We start from the raw sequence: 16,693 nt of genomic DNA, 5'->3' as shown, positions 1-16,693 counted from the left end.
TCTTATTGGCAGGCTAGTGGGGAGACTGTTGCCTGCACTTTGTTCAACACGCTTTTATGTGGCTATGCTGCCTATTCTTTTCAGCTGGGTTGTTTTGGGAGGAATGGGAGGATATTGTGGAGGTTCCTGGCAGTTTGCAGCATAGCTAGAACTTTGGATGCACGCCACTATGTACTACACATGAGTCATGTTCTCTCAGATAAAAATCTAAAATGCTGCCTGGTCTAATATTTACATTACTTTTTGTCTAGCCCATATAGATGTACTATTGTATATTTAAAATGTCTGGCACTAATTTGTTATACTAGTTTGATGACTCAAAAATATATTCAAACATATTCTGTTTGTGATATAACTATAACCAATAGATGGCGCCAGCAACCTAGAAAATAAAGCAGGATAAAGGTATTCAAACTCCAGGATGTTGAAAAGACCGATACTTCTCCCTTAAGATCTGATATGGTACTATGTTTTCATTACCCTTTTGAAGTCACTTAGCCAGTAAGGCGTGAGACACATATCTATACTGCATTGTATATAAGTTTATATCTGTATGGGATTAGGTTTATCTATAATCCTGGGTCCCTCCTCATCTCTATTAGCTGGGGCTATTATAGAACTTTACTATGTTGGCTTCTCCTTTCTCAAATTTTCACTGTGCTATTATATTGTAAGCTAGTTTAATGTTTATATTAGAGCAGTTACCATTTTGTTGTTATGACTCCCCCACTTGATACTTTGGTGGATAATGGATATTACTCTATATATCCCAAGTCCCAATATAACAGAAATGTTTTTTGGGTGGTTTGTTAAAGGCCATTGTATAATTTTTGGGCTAAGCTCTTTATTACAATTTTTTTTTAAATTCTAGGGGATGTTTCAAGAGTTAGTAAAGTTAAAGCTTAGTTACATAAGGGAAAAAAAAAATGAGGTATGTTAGATCAAACTCAAAAATCACTCCCCTTTTAGTAGTTGACCCCCTATATCTTGACTCAGCACTACAGCCAAAAATGCCCTCACATATCTTCATGAGGATTATAAGATGTCTATAGAAAGCTCTCTCTTCTTTCTATTATAGAAGGATATAGTACATACTACATTAGAACTAATGGAAAACTCCAACTCTATCACTTGGGGTCCAAAAGTGGCCCATTTTGTTATTTTATTTCTCTCCCCTAACAATTCCCTACTTTGATTTCAATTCTTTTCCTTGAGGTCCAAGAGAGGCCTCTATCTTCCATAGAGGGAAATAATTGTGTCTGACTTTATAGCTTAGCTTCAGGGGATAATCCTTAACTGAAAACCTGAGGTTAACCTTTATTTGTATAACTGGGCAATTGACTGTATGTTTATTGTATCACTCAATGTGTATATTATATTGTGCTTCTCCTCTGTTTTTTATAACTGTTATGTTGCTCGCCTGTACCATCTTTTTATATAACCTCAATAAAATAAAATTTATAAAAAAATATATATATATCTCTGCACATAGTGCAATACTCTTATTTCTCTTGTTAAGTGTATTCAGTCCACGGGTCATCCATTACTTATGGGATATATATTCCCTTCCCAACAGGAAGTTGCAAGAGGATCACCCAAGCAGAGCTGCTATATAGCTCCTCCCCTCACATGTCATATCCAGTCATTCTCTTGCAACTCAACTAGATAGGACGTTGTGAGAGGTCTGTGGTGTTTTTTATACTTAGTTGATTTCTTCAATCAAAAGTTTGTTATTTTAAATGGCACCGGAGCGTGCTTTTTGTTCTCAGGCAGTATTTGGAAGAAGAATCTGCCTGCGTTTTCTATGATCTTAGCAGAAGTAACTAAGATCCACTGGCTGTTCTCGCACATTCTGAGCAGTGGGGTAACTTCCAGAAAGGGAATAGCATGTGGGGAATCCTGCAAACAAGGTATGTGCAGTAAATTATTTTTCTAAGGAATGGAATTGACTAAGAAAATACTGCTGATACCGATGTAATGTAAGTACAGCCTTAAATGCAGTAGCGACTGGTATCAGGCTGATGAATGTATGTACAATAAGTAATTTTCTAAGGAATGGAATTGACTAAGAAAATACTGTTAATACTGAGGTAATGTATGAGCCTTAACTGCAGTAGAAGCGACTGGTAGCAGGCTTATTAATAACACTACCTAACTTTTAAAGTGCGTGTTTAAAACGTTTACTGGCATGTTATTCGTTTTTTTGTGAGGTACTTTGGTGATAAATCTTTTGGGGCATGATTTTCCACATGGCTGTCGTTTATTTCTACATAGAAACGATTAACTGAGGTTTCCCACTGTTGTAATATGAGTGGGAGGGGCCTATTTTAGCGCTTTTTTGCGCAGTAAAAATTCAGTTACAGTCTAACTGCTTCTTCCTCCTTGATCCAGGACGTCTCTAGAGAGCTCAGGGGTCTTCAAAATTCATTTTGAGGGAGGTAATCAGTCACAGCAGACCTGTGACAGTGTGTTTGACTGTGATAAAAACGTTAATTGTTAAATTGATTATCCGTTTTGGGGTATTAAGGGGTTAATCATCCATTTGCTAGTGGGTGCAATGCTTTGCTAACTTAATACATTTTCTGTGAAAATTTGGTTGCTATAACTGATTTGGTTCATTGTTATTTCAACTGTGATGATTTTTTGTGCTTCTGAAAGGCGCAGTAGCATTTTTTATATTGCTTGTAAACTTATTTGAAAGGATTTTCCAAGCTTGCTAGTTTCATTGCTAGTCTGTTTAAACATGTCTGACACAGATGAATCTGTTTGTTCACTATGTTTGAAGGCCAATGTGGAGCCCCACAGAAATATGTGTACTAAATGTATTGATATCACTTTGAATAAAAGTCAAATTTTATCTGTAAAGAAATTATCACCAGACAACGAGGGGGAAGTTATGCCGACTAACTCTCCTCACGTGTCAGTACCTTCGCCTCCCGCTCAGGAGGCGCGTGATATTGTGGCGCCAAGTACATCAGAGAGGCCCATACAAACCACTTTACAAGACATGGCTGCTGTTATGACAGAGGTATTATCTAAATTGCCTGAATTAAGAGGCAAGCGCGATAGCTCTGGGTTAAGGACAGAGCGCGCTGATGATGTGAGAGCCATGTCCGATACTGCGTCACAATTTGCAGAACATGAGGACGGAGAGCTTCATTCTGTGGGTGACGGATCTGATCCAGGGAGACCGGATTCAGAGATTTCTAATTTTAAATTTAAGCTTGAGAACCTCCGTGTATTGCTAGGGGAGGTATTAGCGGCTCTGAATGATTCTAGCACGGTTGCAATTCCAGAGAAAATATGTAGGTTGGATAGATACTTTGCGGTACCGGTGTGTACTGACGTTTTTCCTATACCTAAAAGGCTTACAGAAATTATTAGCAAGGAGTGGGATAGACCCGGTGTGCCCTTTTCCCCTCCTCCGATATTTAGAAAAATGTTTCCAATAGACGCCACCACACGAGACTTATGGCAGACGGTCCCTAAGGTGGAGGGAGCAGTTTCTACTTTAGCTAAACGTACCACTATCCCGGTGGAGGATAGTTGTGCTTTTTCTGATCCAATGGATAAAAAATTAGAAAGTTACCTTAAGAAAATGTTTGTTCAACAAGGTTTTATCTTACAGCCCCTTGCATGCATTGCGCCTGTCACTGCTGCTGCGGCATTCTGGTTTGAGTCTCTGGAAGAGGCCATTCGCACAGCTCCATTGGATGAGATTATGGCCAAGCTTAAAGCACTTAAGCTAGCTAATGCATTTGTTTCTGATGCCGTTGTACATTTAACCAAACTAACGGCTAAGAACTCCGGATTCGCCATCCAGGCGCGCAGAGCGCTATGGCTTAAATCCTGGTCAGCTGACGTGACTTCTAAATCTAAATTGCTTAATATTCCTTTCAAAGGGCAGACCTTATTCGGGCCCGGCTTGAAAGAAATTATTGCTGACATTACTGGAGGTAAGGGTCATACTCTTCCTCAGGACAGGGCCAAATCAAAGGCCAAACAGTCTAATTTTCGTGCCTACTTCTGCCCCTAAGACAGCATGAAGAGAGGGCCCCCGATCCGGAAACGGATCTAGTGGGGGGCAGACTATCTCTCTTCGCCCAGGCTTGGGCAAGAGATGTCCAGGATCCCTGGGCGTTGGAGATCATATCTCAGGGATATCTTCTGGACTTCAAAGCTTCTCCTCCACAAGGGAGATTTCATCTTTCAAGGTTATCAGCAAACCAAATAAAGAAAGAGGCATTTCTACGCTGTGTGCAAGACCTCTTAGTAATGGGGGTGATCCACCCAGTTCCGCGGACGGAACAAGGGCAAGGGTTTTAATCAAATCTGTTTGTGGTTCCCAAGAAAGAGGGAACCTTCAGACCAATCTTGGACCTAAAAATCTTAAACAGATTCCTAAGAGTTCAATCATTCAAAATGGAAACTATTCGAACCATCCTACCCATGATCCAAGAGGGTCAATACATGACCACAGTAGACTTAAAGGATGCCTACCTTCATATACCGATTCACAAAGATCATTATCGGTACCTAAGATTTGCCTTTCTAAACAGGCATTACCAGTTTGTAGCTCTTCCCTTCAAATTAGCTACGGCCCCGAGAATTTTTACAAAGGTTCTGGGCTCACTCCTAGCGGTGCTAAGACCGCGAGGCATAGCGGTGGCGCCGTACCTAAACGACATTCTGCCAAGTCTCATGCAGAGATAGTTCTGGCATTTCTGAGGTCGCATAGGTGGAAGGTGAACGTGGAAAAGAGTTCTCTATCACCACTCACAAGAGTCTCCTTCCTAGGGACTCTGATAGATTCTGTAGAAATGAAAATTTACCTGACGGAGGCCAGGTTATCAAAACTCTTAAATACATGCCGTGTCCTTCATTCCATTCCACGCCCGTCAGTAGCTCAGTGCATGGAAGTAATCGGCTTAATGGTAGCGGCAATGGACATAGTACCATTTGCGCGCCTGCATCTCAGACCCCTGCAATTATGCATGCTAAGTCAGTGGAATGGGGATTACTCAGATTTGTCCCCTCTACTAAATCTGGATCAAGAGACCAGAGATTCTCTTCTCTGGTGGCTTTCTCGGGTCCATCTGTCCAAGGGGATGACCTTTCTCAGGCCAGATTGGACAATTGTAACAACAGATGCCAGCCTTCTAGGTTGGGGCGCAGTCTGGAACTCCCTGAAGGCTCAGGGATTATGGACTCAGGAGGAGAAACTCCTCCCAATAAATATTCTGGAGTTGAGAGCAATATTCAATGCTCTTCTAGCTTGGCCTCAGTTAGCAACACTGAGGCTCATCAGATTTCAGTCGGACAACATCACGACTGTGGCTTACATCAACCATCAAGGGGGAACCAGGAGTTCCCTAGCGATGTTGGAAGTCTCAAAGATAATTCGCTGGGCAGAGTCTCACTCTTGCCACCTGTCAGCGATCTACATCCCAGGCGTGGAGAACTGGGAGGCGGATTTTCTAAGTCTCCAGACTTTTCATCCGGGGGAGTGGGAACTTCATCCGGAGGTCTTCGCTCAACTGATTCATCGGCAAACCAGATCTGGATCTCATGGCGTCTCGCCAGAACGCCAAGCTTCCTTGTTACTGATCGCTGATAGATGCTCTGACAGCCCCTTGGGTCTTCAACATGGCTTATGTGTTTCCACCATTTCCGATGCTACCTCGACTGATTGCCAAGATCAAACAGGAGAGAGCATCAGTGATTCTGATAGCGCCTGCGTGGCCACGCAGGACCTGGTATGCAGACCTAGTGGACATGTCATCCTGTCCACCATGGTCTCTACCTCTGAGGAAGGACCTTCTAATACAAGGTCCTTTCAAACATCCAAATCTAATTTCTCTGAGGCTGACTGCATGGAGATTGAACGCTTGATCCTATCAAAGCGTGGCTTCTCGGAGTCAGTTATTGATACCTTAATACAGGCACGGAAACCTGTTACCAGAAAAATTTACCATAAGATATGGCGTAAATATTTATATTGGTGCGAATCCAAGGGTTACTCATGGAGTAAGGTTAGGATTCCTAGGATATTGTCCTTTCTACAAGAGGGTTTAGAAAAGGGCTTATCTGCTAGTTCGTTAAAGGGACAGATTTCTGCTCTGTCTATTCTCTTACACAAACGTCTGGCAGAAGTTCCAGACGTCCAGGCTTTTTGTCAGGCTTTGGCTAGGATTAAGCCTGTGTTTAAGACTGTTGCTCCTCCGTGGAGCTTAAACTTGGTTCTTAAAGTTCTTCAAGGGGTTCCGTTTGAACCCCTTCATTCCATTGATATTAAGCTTTTATATTGGAAAGTTCTGTTTTTGATGGCTATTTCCTCAGCTCGAAGAGTCTCTGAGTTATCGGCCTTACATTGTGATTCTCCTTATCTGATTTTCCATTCAGACAAGGTAGTTCTGCATACTAAACCTGGGTTTTTACCTAAGGTAGTTTCTAACAGGAATATCAATCAGGAGATTGTTGTTCCATCATTATGTCCTAATCCTTCTTCAAAGAAGGAACGACTTTTGCATAATCTGGACGTAGTCCGTGCCCTGAAGTTCTATTTACAGGCAACTAAAGATTTTCGTCAAACTTCTTCCCTGTTTGTCGTGTACTCTGGTCAGAGGAGAGGTCAAAAAGCTTCGGCAACCTCTCTCTCCTTCTGGCTTCGTAGCATAATACGTTTAGCCTATGAGACTGCTGGACAGCAGCCCCCTGAAAGAATTACAGCTCATTCCACTAGAGCTGTGGCTTCCACCTGGGCCTTTAAGAATGAGGCCTCTGTTGAACGGATTTGCAAGGCTGCAACTTGGTCTTCGCTTCACACTTTTTCAAAATTTTACAAATTTGACACTTTTGCTTCTTCGGAGGCTGTTTTTGGGAGAAAGGTTCTACAGGCAGTGGTTCCTTCCGTTTAAGTTCCTGCCTTGTCCCTCCCATCATCCGTGTACTTTGGCTTTGGTATTGGTATCCCATAAGTAATGGATGACCCGTGGACTGAATACACTTAACAAGAGAAAACATAATTTATGCTTACCTGATAAATTTATTTCTCTTGTAGTGTATTCAGTCCACGGCCCGCCCTGTCTTTTTAAGGCAGATCTAAATTTTAATTAAAACTCCAATCACCACTGCACCCTATGGTTTCTCCTTTCTTGTCTTGTTTCGGTCGAATGACTGGATATGACATGTGAGGGGAGGAGCTATATAGCAGCTCTGCTTGGGTGATCCTCTTGCAACTTCCTGTTGGGAAGGGAATATATATCCCATAAGTAATGGATGACCCGTGGACTGAATACACTACAAGAGAAATAAATTTATCAGGTAAGCATAAATTATGTTTTTGATATATATACAGGTAGCCCTCAGTTTACGCCGGGGTTAGGTTCCAGACGGAATGGTTGTAAATAGAAACTGTTGTAAATTGAAACCCAGTTTATAATGTAAGTCAATCGGAAGTGAAGGAGTTGGGTTCCAGGCCCCTCTCTAAATTGACATAACTAACCTATAATACATTATTTTTAAAGCTTTGAAATGAAGACTATAAATGCTAAACAACATAAACAGTATCAAATATTCACACAACACAGAATATATCATCGAAATAAGTTTAATGAACAAAAACATTTTTTTTACTTGCATTTTTCTGCAAACAAAGCAGTAAGGTCTCTGCATTGAAACAGCAGCATACACCGTTAGCTAATATCCAGTCTGCAGATATTCTATGCATTCCAGTCTGGACTGATTTTTTTAGGCACCCTGACCTTCAAGCAGCTGGGCAGGGAGATGTAAAGTTTCCCTCATGGCTGCTAGATCTTGTTCCTTTGAATGCTGCTTGATAGGTCTGGTCTGTGTACACTACACTGATTAATTTCAGACCTGCTAAGCTTGCATATCTTTGCTGTAATACAAGCAAACAGCTCCACCTACTGGCCTGTCCTTATTTTAATCATTGCACTGCTTCTCAGTGCTTTTCAATAGCAGTCAAATTGAACTGGTGCAAACCGAGGGCCACGTGTGTGTGTGTGTGTATATATATATATTTCTCTTGTAAGGTGTATCCAGTCCACGGGTTCATCCATTACTTGTGGGATATTCTCCTTCCCAACAGGAAGTTGCAAAGAGGACACCCACAGCAGAGCTGTCTATATGGCTCCTCCCCTAACCCCCACCTCCATTCATTCTCTTTGCAAGCTCTCGACAAGTAGGAAGTATAAAGAGATATGTGGTGATTTAGTGTAGTTTTCATCTTCAATCAAGAGTTTGTTATTTTAAACGGTACCGTTGTGTACTGTTTGCTCTCAGGCAGAAATTAGAAGAAGAATTCTGCCTGGAGGATAATGATCTTAGCGGATTGTAACTAAGGTCCATTGCTGTTCTCACACATAACTGAAGAGTATGGGAAAACTTCAGCTGGGGGAACGGCCTGCAGTTTGCCTGCTTTGAGGTATGTTCAGTATAACTGTTTCTAGAGCGATGATAAAGTCTAGAAAATGCTGACAGAGCCCTTTTGGAAATGTGGTAAGCTAGGTGCAGTGATTTAATAACAACTGGGATCAAGCTTGCAAGGTTGGGTAATACTCATGTTATTTGTGTCTGGTGATTAAGGTGTTAAAAACGTTTTCTTTTTACACATGAAGATAATTTTTTGAGAGTGTTTAAACTTTATTTTTTGGGGTTTAATTGTCCACATGGCTTTTTTAGAAACTCCTAGGAGTGTTTCTTTAATGCCCCTCTGACATAGAGTGTGGTGGGAGGGGCCTATTTTCGCGCCTCAGTTGCGCAGTTGCTTTCATTCTGAGACATCAAGCTTCTCTAGAGGATTCCTGCTGTGTCTGAGGACCATTAAGGAGGGTTTCTTCCATTTCTGTTCGTCCCTAAGGGCAGGTAGGCACCACAGCAGAGCTGTGGTGAGATGTTTAGCAGTTTTATACCGGTGGAAGACGTTTTTTCAATCCGGTTTGGGGGCCAAAGGGTTAATTGTCCATTTGCAAGTGGGTGCAATATTTCCTTGCTCTCATATACACACTGTAAACATTTCGAAGATCACAGGACTTGGTATGCAGATCTGGTGGGCATGTCGTCCTGCCCACCATGGCCTCTGCCATTGAGGCAGGACCTTCTAATCCAGGGTCCATTCAAACACTCAAATCTAACTTCTCTACGCCTGACTGCGTGGAGATTGAACGCTTGATCTTATCAAAGCATGTTTTTTCTGAGTCTGTTATTGATACCTTGATCCAGGCTAGGAAACCTGTCACCAGGAAGATCTATCACAAGATATGGTGTAAATATCTTAATTGGTGTGATTCAAAGGGTTTCTCATGGAGTAGGGTCAAGATTCCTAGGATTCTTTCTTTTCTCCAAGAAGGACTGGAAAAAGGTTTATCAGCTAGTTCTTTAAAAGGACAGATATCTGCTCTGTCTATTCTTTTTCACAAGCGTCTGGCAGATGTTCCAGACGTTCGGGAGTTTTGTCAGGCTTTGGTCAGAATCAAGCCGGTTTTTAAACCAGTTGCTCCGCCATGGAGCTTAAATTTAGTTCTTAAAGTTCTTCAGGGGGTTCCGTTTGAACCTATGCATTCTTTAGATATTAAACTTTTATCTTGGAAAGTTTTGTTTCTAGTTGCTATCTCTTCAGCCCGAAGAGTTTCAGAGTTATCTGCTCTGATTTTCCATGCGGATAAGGTGGTGTTACGTACCAAGCCAGGTTTTCTTCCTAAGGTTGTTTCCAATAGAAATATCAATCAGGAAATTGTTGTTCCTTCTTTTTTTTTCCAAGAAGGAACGGTTGTTGCACAATCTACCTTGTTTGTTGTCTACTTTGGGAAGAGGAGAGGTCACAAGGCTTCGGCAACTTCTCTTTCTTTTTGGCTGAGAAGCATTATCCGTTTATCTTATGAGACTGTTGGCCAGCAGCGTCCTGAAAGGATTACAGCTCACTCTACTAGAGCGGTAGCTTCCACATGGGCATTTAAAAATGAGGCTTCTGTTGAATAGATTTGTAAGGCGGCGACTTGGTCTTCGCTTCATACTTTTTCTAAATTCTACAAATTCAATACTTTTGCTTCCTCGGAGGCTATTTTTGGGAGAAAGGTCTTACAGGCAGTGGTGCCTTCTGTTTAAGTTCCGGCCTTGTCCCTCCCTTCATCCGTGTCCTAAAGCTTTGGTATTGGTATCCCACAAGTAATGGATGAACCCGTGGACTGGATACACCTTACAAGAGAAAACAAAATTTATGCTTACCTGATACATTTCTTTCTGTTGTGGTGTATCCAGTCCACGGCCCGCCCTGTCACTTTAAGTCAGGTGTTTTTATTTTTTAAAACTACAGTCACCACTGCACCCTATAGTTTCTCCTTTTTCTTACTTGCCTTTGGTCGAATGACTGTAGGTGGGGGTTAGGGGAGGAGCTATATAAACAGCTCTGCTGTGGGTGTCCTCTTTGCAACTTCCTGTTGGGAAGGAAAATATCCCACAAGTAATGGATGAACCCGTGGACTGGATACACCACAAGAGAAAGAAATTTATCAGGTAAGCATACATTTTGTTATATATATATATATATATATGTGTGTGTGTGTGTGTGTGTATGTATGTATATATATATTGGATTTTCCAAGTTCTTTATTTTTCACAAAACAAACCAGTGACAATTCGTTGACCTTCATCAGACTAAGTGGTGAGATACCTGAAACGTAACTGGTTTGTTTCGTGTAAAACCAGTTGACTGCAGACCAGTGAGTGCTTATTACGTTTATTGAAAGTATCATGAGGATTTTAAGAGCACCCTGGCAGCTGTAGTAGTTTATGTGAGAGTGCATCTATATTACAGTGGATTATATACTGTGTGTGTGTGTGTATATATATATATATATATATACATACATACATACAGATGGCCCTCGTTTTACAACAGTTCAATTTACACAGTTTCAAAATAACAACCTTTTTTTTCCAGTCATGTAACTGCTATTGAAAAGCATTGAGAAGCAGAGCATTTATTAAAATAGCCAGTAGGTGGAGCTGTCCGCTTGTGTTGCAGCAAAGCCAAGCAAGCTGAAATTAATCAGTTTAACCAGACCTGAGCTATCGAGCAGATTTCAAAGGAACAAGATCTTCCTGACTATAAATCAGTCCAGATTGGAATGCATAGAAAGAACTGTTTGCAGAAAAATGCAAGTGAAGTTTGTGTTGTGTGATTATTTTATTAGGTTTATAATACTGTTTAGCAAATGTTTTTGTTCATTTAACTTAGTTTAATGATATATTCTGTGTTGTGTGATTATTTTATTAGGTTTATAATGCTGTTTAGCATTTAAAGTCTTCATTTCATAGCTTTAAAAATAAATGTATTAGGTGTTATGACAATTTTGAGATGGGCCTAGAACCTATCACCCTCACTTCCCATTGACTTACATTATAAACTGGGTTTCAATTTACAGCGGTTTCGATTTACAACCATTCCTTCTGGAACCTAACCCCGGCGTAAACTGAGGGCTACCTGTGTGTATTTATATATATATATATATATATTTATATATTTGTTGGGCACTGCAATAGGGAAAAATACCACAAAATTCATCAAAAAGAGTATGTATTATGGAATAAATCTAAATCTCTTTTTAAATCACCAGATATCTATGAGAGCGCTTTAGAAGCGGTCAATGAGAAAGGTGAGGGGGAACGAGAAGAGAAATATGTGCGAATCCCATCACATACCCACGCAGGTAAGTAATCGCTTGGTAACTGCAGTCTGCTTGTAGCAATATTCATAAATATTTATAGCAAATACAGCATTTTAACCCCTTATCCAGCACAAAGCATTATGAACAATAAATGTGTTGCTGCCCACCTGATGCTGAAGAATTCTAGAATGTTAAAGATCTACTAGAAAGCACTGCCTAAATATTCCAAAGTATACTGCCATGTTGTAATGTAGGGTATCTTGTCACGTGATGCGCGCATCTAAGCCTGTGCAGAAGCAGCGCATGTCATCCAAGGCAACTACTAGTCCCACAGGGTGTGCAGTTTACTATTGTGAGAAGATGTTGTGTACGGGCATGTGCGTGAGAGGATGTTGTGTATGGGCATGTGCGTGAGAGGATGTTGTGTATGGGCATGTGCGTGAGAGGATGTTGTGTATGGGCATGTGCGTGAGAGGATGTTGTGTATGGGCATGTGCGTGAGAGGATGTTGTGTATGGGCATGTGCGTGAGAGGATGTTGTGTACGGGCATGTGCGTGAGAGGATGATGTGTATGGGCATGTGCGTGAGAGGATGATGTGTATGGGCATGTGCGTGAGAGGATGTTGTGTACGGGCATGTGCGTGAGAGGATGTTGTGTACGGGCATGTGCGTGAGAGGATGTTGTGTACGGCATGTGCATGAGAGGATGTTGTGTACGGGCATGTGCGTGAGAGGATGTTGTGTACGGGCATGTGCGTGAGAGGATGTTGTGTACGGGCATGTGCGTGAGAGGATGTGTATGGGCATGTGCTCGCGCTCTGTTGATAACATCTAAATTTGATCCCAGACCCCTTATCAGGCTGTATAAAGGGGAGATATAAGCTTTGAGTGTGTAGAAACTGAGGTACGCTGGCTTTTAGGACTTGACACCATACAATGCAGTTGGGTTCTTGATACTTAAAGGGACAGTCTAGTCCAAAATAAACTTTCATGATTCAGGTAGAGAATGTAATTTTAAACAATTTTCCAATTTACTTTGTACCAATTTTGCTTTGTTCTCTTGGTATACTTATTTGAAAGCTAAACCTTGGAGGTTCATATGCTAATTTCTAAACCCTTGAAGGCCGCCTCTTCTCTCAGGGCATTTTGACAGTTTTCACCACTAGAGGGTTCATGTGTGTAATATAGATAACACTGTGCTCATCCACGTGGAGTTCCAGTGAGCCAGCTCTGATTGGCTAAAATGGATGTCTGTCAAAATAACTGAAATAAGGGAGCAGTTTGCAGAAGCTTAGATACAAGATAATCACAGAGGTAAAAGGTGTATTTCTCTTACTTGGTGTATCCAGTCCACGGATTCATCCTTACTTGTGGGATATTCTCATTCCCTACAGGAAGTGGCAAAGAGAGCACACAGCAGAGCTGTCCATATAGCTCCCCCTCAGGCTCCGCCCCCCCAGTCATTCTCTTTGCCGCTCTAACAAGTAGCATCTCCACGGGAGGGTAAAGTGAATGTGGTGTTAGATTTGTAGTTTTTATTTCTTCAATCAAGAGTTTATTTTAAAATAGTGCCGGTTTGTACTATTTACTCTGTGGCAGAAAGTGATGAAGATTTCTGCTGAGAGGAAAACGATTTTAGCATGTTGTAACTAAAATCCATTGCTGTTCTCACACAGGACTGTTGAGTACCAGAAAACTTCAGTTGGGGGGAACAGTTTGCAGGCTTAACTGCTATAAGGTATGTTCAGTCACTTTTTTCTAGTCAAGACTTAGTAATGCTAGAAGACTGACAAGAATCCCCATGTGGGGAAGGTAAGCCATATTCTGAGACTTAGTATAGAAGGAAGGCTTAGTTAAAAGGGCTCAAAACACTGGTGGACACTGTTAAGGGGCAATCGATTATTTTATTACAAAAATCTGATATTTGTACAAGTTTGCATTACATTTGGAACGCTTTTTTTGGGGTTTATTCCGCATGGCATATATTTAGACACCTATTTTGGCTTGGGAAGGCCCCACAACTCCAGAGTGAAGAGGGAGGGGGCCTAAAATTTGCGCCTCAGTTGCGCAGTTGATTTGGCAGACAGCTTCATGCAGCTTCACGTGAAGAGTCCAAAGATTACTTGAGGACTTCAGAGAGGCTTATTTTCGATCAAAACTAATCCCCAAGGAAGGTAGGGCCACAGCAGAAGACTGTGGCATTGTGCTGTAGTTTGCTAACCGGTTGCCAGCTTTAATTTGCTCCGGTTTGGGCATTAAGGGGTTAATTGACTTGACATTTACTGTGCAATCATTTCCAAGCATTAGGATCATATGGTGAAAATTTCATAAAGATTGGATGTTTTTTTGAGGTTTAGTAAAAAAGTGTGCGCTTTTTATTATTTAAAGGCACAGTACCGTTTTCTCAAAAATTGTATTTTACTGTATTTGAGTGCTGTCTAAGTCTGTTTAACATGTCTGAGCCTACAGATAGACCTTGTTCTATGTGTTTAATAGCCATGGCGGTACCCCCTTTACATTTGTGTTTAAAGTGTGCTAAGGTATCTCAACATTTTAAAGACCATGCAGTGACACTTAAAAATGTAGCCCAAGATGATTCTTTGACGGAAGGTAACGAGGATAGTCCTCCTTCCTCTCCCCATGTGTCGACACCAGTTACGCCTGCGCAAGCGATGCCTAGTACCTCTAGCGCATTGGGCCCTATTACATTACAACAATTAGCAGCAGTCATGGATAATTCCCTTGCGGCATTTCTATCCAAACTGCCAGTTTTTCCTAAAAAGCGTGATAGCTCAGTTTTAAGAACAGAGGATGAGCAATCAGAAGCTTTAGATGATTTATCCGTTGTACCCTCACAACACTCTGAAGTGGCAGTGAGGGATGTGCTGTCTGAGGGAGAAATTTCTGACACAGGAAAAGTTTCTCAGCGGGCAGAATCAGATTCCTTAGCATTTAAATTTAAGCTGGAACACCTCCGCGTACTGCTTAAGGAGGTTTTAGCTATGTTGGATGATTGCGACCCCATGGTGGTCCCAGAAAAATTGTGTAAAATGGACAAGTTTCTAGAAGTCCCTGTATACACTGATGCGTTTCCGATCCCGAAGAGGGTGGCGGATATTGTGACTAGGGAGTGGGAGAGACCAGGTGTACCTTTTGTCCCCCCCCTATCTTTAATAAAATGTTCCCCATAACTGACCCCAGGCGGGACGCGTGGCAGACGGTCCCTAAGGTAGAGGGAGCAGTTTCAACACTAGCCAAGTGCACAACCATACCAATAGAAGACAGTTGTGCTTTCAAAGATAATATGGATAAAAAATTAGAGGGTTTACTAAAGAAAATATTTGTTCAGCAAGGTTTCCTTCTTCAACCGATTGCCTGCATTATTCCTGTAACTACTGCAGCGGCTTTTTGGTTGAGACGCTGGAGGAGTCGCTCCAGAGGGAGACTTCATATGACGAAGTCATGGATAAAATTCATGCTCTAAAGCTGGCTAATTCTTTTATCATAGATGCCGCTTTACAATTAGCTAAGTTAGCGGCGAAAAATTCTGGTTTTGCCATTATGGCGCGAAGAGCGCTTTGGCTCAAATCATGGTCGGCTGAAGTGTCGTCCAAAACAAAATTACTAAATATTCCTTTCAAGGCAAAGACCCTTTTCGGCCCCGAGTTGAAAGAAATTATTGCGGATATCACTGGGGGAAAGGGCCATGCCCTTCCGCAAGATAGACCGTTTAAGGCCAAAAACAGGGCTAATTTTCGCTCCTTTCGCAACTTCAGGAGCGGACCTGCTTCAACCTCTGCAACCGCAAAGCAAGAGGGTAACGCTTCACAGCCCAAAGCAACCTGGAAACCCTTGCAGAGCTGGAATAAGGGTAAACAGGCCAAGAAGCCTGCGGCTGCTACCAAGACAGCATGAAGGGGTAGCCCCCGATCCGGGACCGGATCTAGTAGGGGGCAGACTTTCTCTCTTTGCTCAGGCTTGGGCAAGAGATGTTCCAGATCCCTGGGCATTAGAAATTGTTGCTCAGGGGTATCCTCTAGAATTCAAGGACTCTCCTCCAAGGGGAAGGTTCCACATTTCTCGTTTGTCTTCAGACCAGACAAAGAAACAGGCGTTCTTACGCTGTGTAGAAGATCTACTAAAGATGGGAGTGATACACCCAGTTACAATTGCAGAACAAGGACTGGGTTTTTACTCAAACCTGTTTGTAGTTCCCAAAAAGGAAGGAACTTTCAGGCCAATCCTGGATCTAAAAATTCTAAACAAATTCCTCAGAGTTCCATCATTCAAAATGGAAACCATTCGGACAATCTTACCGATAATCCAGTAAGGTCAATATATGACTACCGTGGATCTAAAGGATGCGTACCTACATATTCCTATCCACATAGATCATCATCAGTTCCTAAGTTTCGCCTTTCTGGACACGCATTACCAGTTCGTGGCCCTTCCTTTTGGGTTGGCCACCGCTCCCAGAATTTTCACAAAGGTGCTAGGATCCCTTCTAGCGGTACTAAGACCGCGGGGCATTGCAGTAGCACCTTACCTAGACGACATCTTAATACAGGCGTCGTCCTTTCACAGAGCCAAGGCTCATACGGACATTGTTCTGGCCTTTCTAAGGTCTCACGGGTGGAAGGTGAACGTCGAAAAAAGTTCTTTGTCCCCGCTCACAAGGGTTCCCTTCCTGGGAACACTAATAGACTCGGTAGAAATTAAAATATTTCCGACAGAGGTCAGGAAGTTAAAGCTTTTAACTACTTGCCGAGTTCTTCATTCCATTCCTCTGCCTTCTGTAGCTCAGTGCATGGAGGTAATCTGATTAATGGTTGCGGCAATGGACGTTGTCCCTTTTGCCCGAATTCATCTCAGGCCACTGCAATTGTGCATGCTCAAACAGTGGAATGGGGATTTTGCAGATTTGTCTCCTCAAATACAACTGGACCAGAAAACCAGAGATTCTCTTCTCTGGTGGTTGTCTCAGGATCACCTGTCTCAGGGAATG

At 42.0% G+C, this 16,693-nt stretch overlaps 1 protein-coding gene across 1 annotated transcript in view; it reads left to right on the top strand.

Moving 5' to 3' along the window:
- The window catches only part of LOC128635624 (zinc finger protein 614), a 156,047-nt gene that overhangs the window by 133,995 nt on the left and 5,359 nt on the right, over positions 1-16,693 (top strand). The window contains exon 9 of the mRNA XM_053688694.1: positions 11,637-11,729. Coding sequence (XP_053544669.1) covers positions 11,637-11,729 — 93 coding nt within the window. The remainder of the gene's footprint in view (positions 1-11,636; positions 11,730-16,693) is intronic.

Source organism: Bombina bombina, chromosome 7 (assembly GCF_027579735.1).
Source record: "Bombina bombina isolate aBomBom1 chromosome 7, aBomBom1.pri, whole genome shotgun sequence".
NCBI lineage: Eukaryota > Metazoa > Chordata > Amphibia > Anura > Bombinatoridae > Bombina > Bombina bombina.
This window is presented reverse-complemented; position numbering and strand designations above follow the sequence as displayed.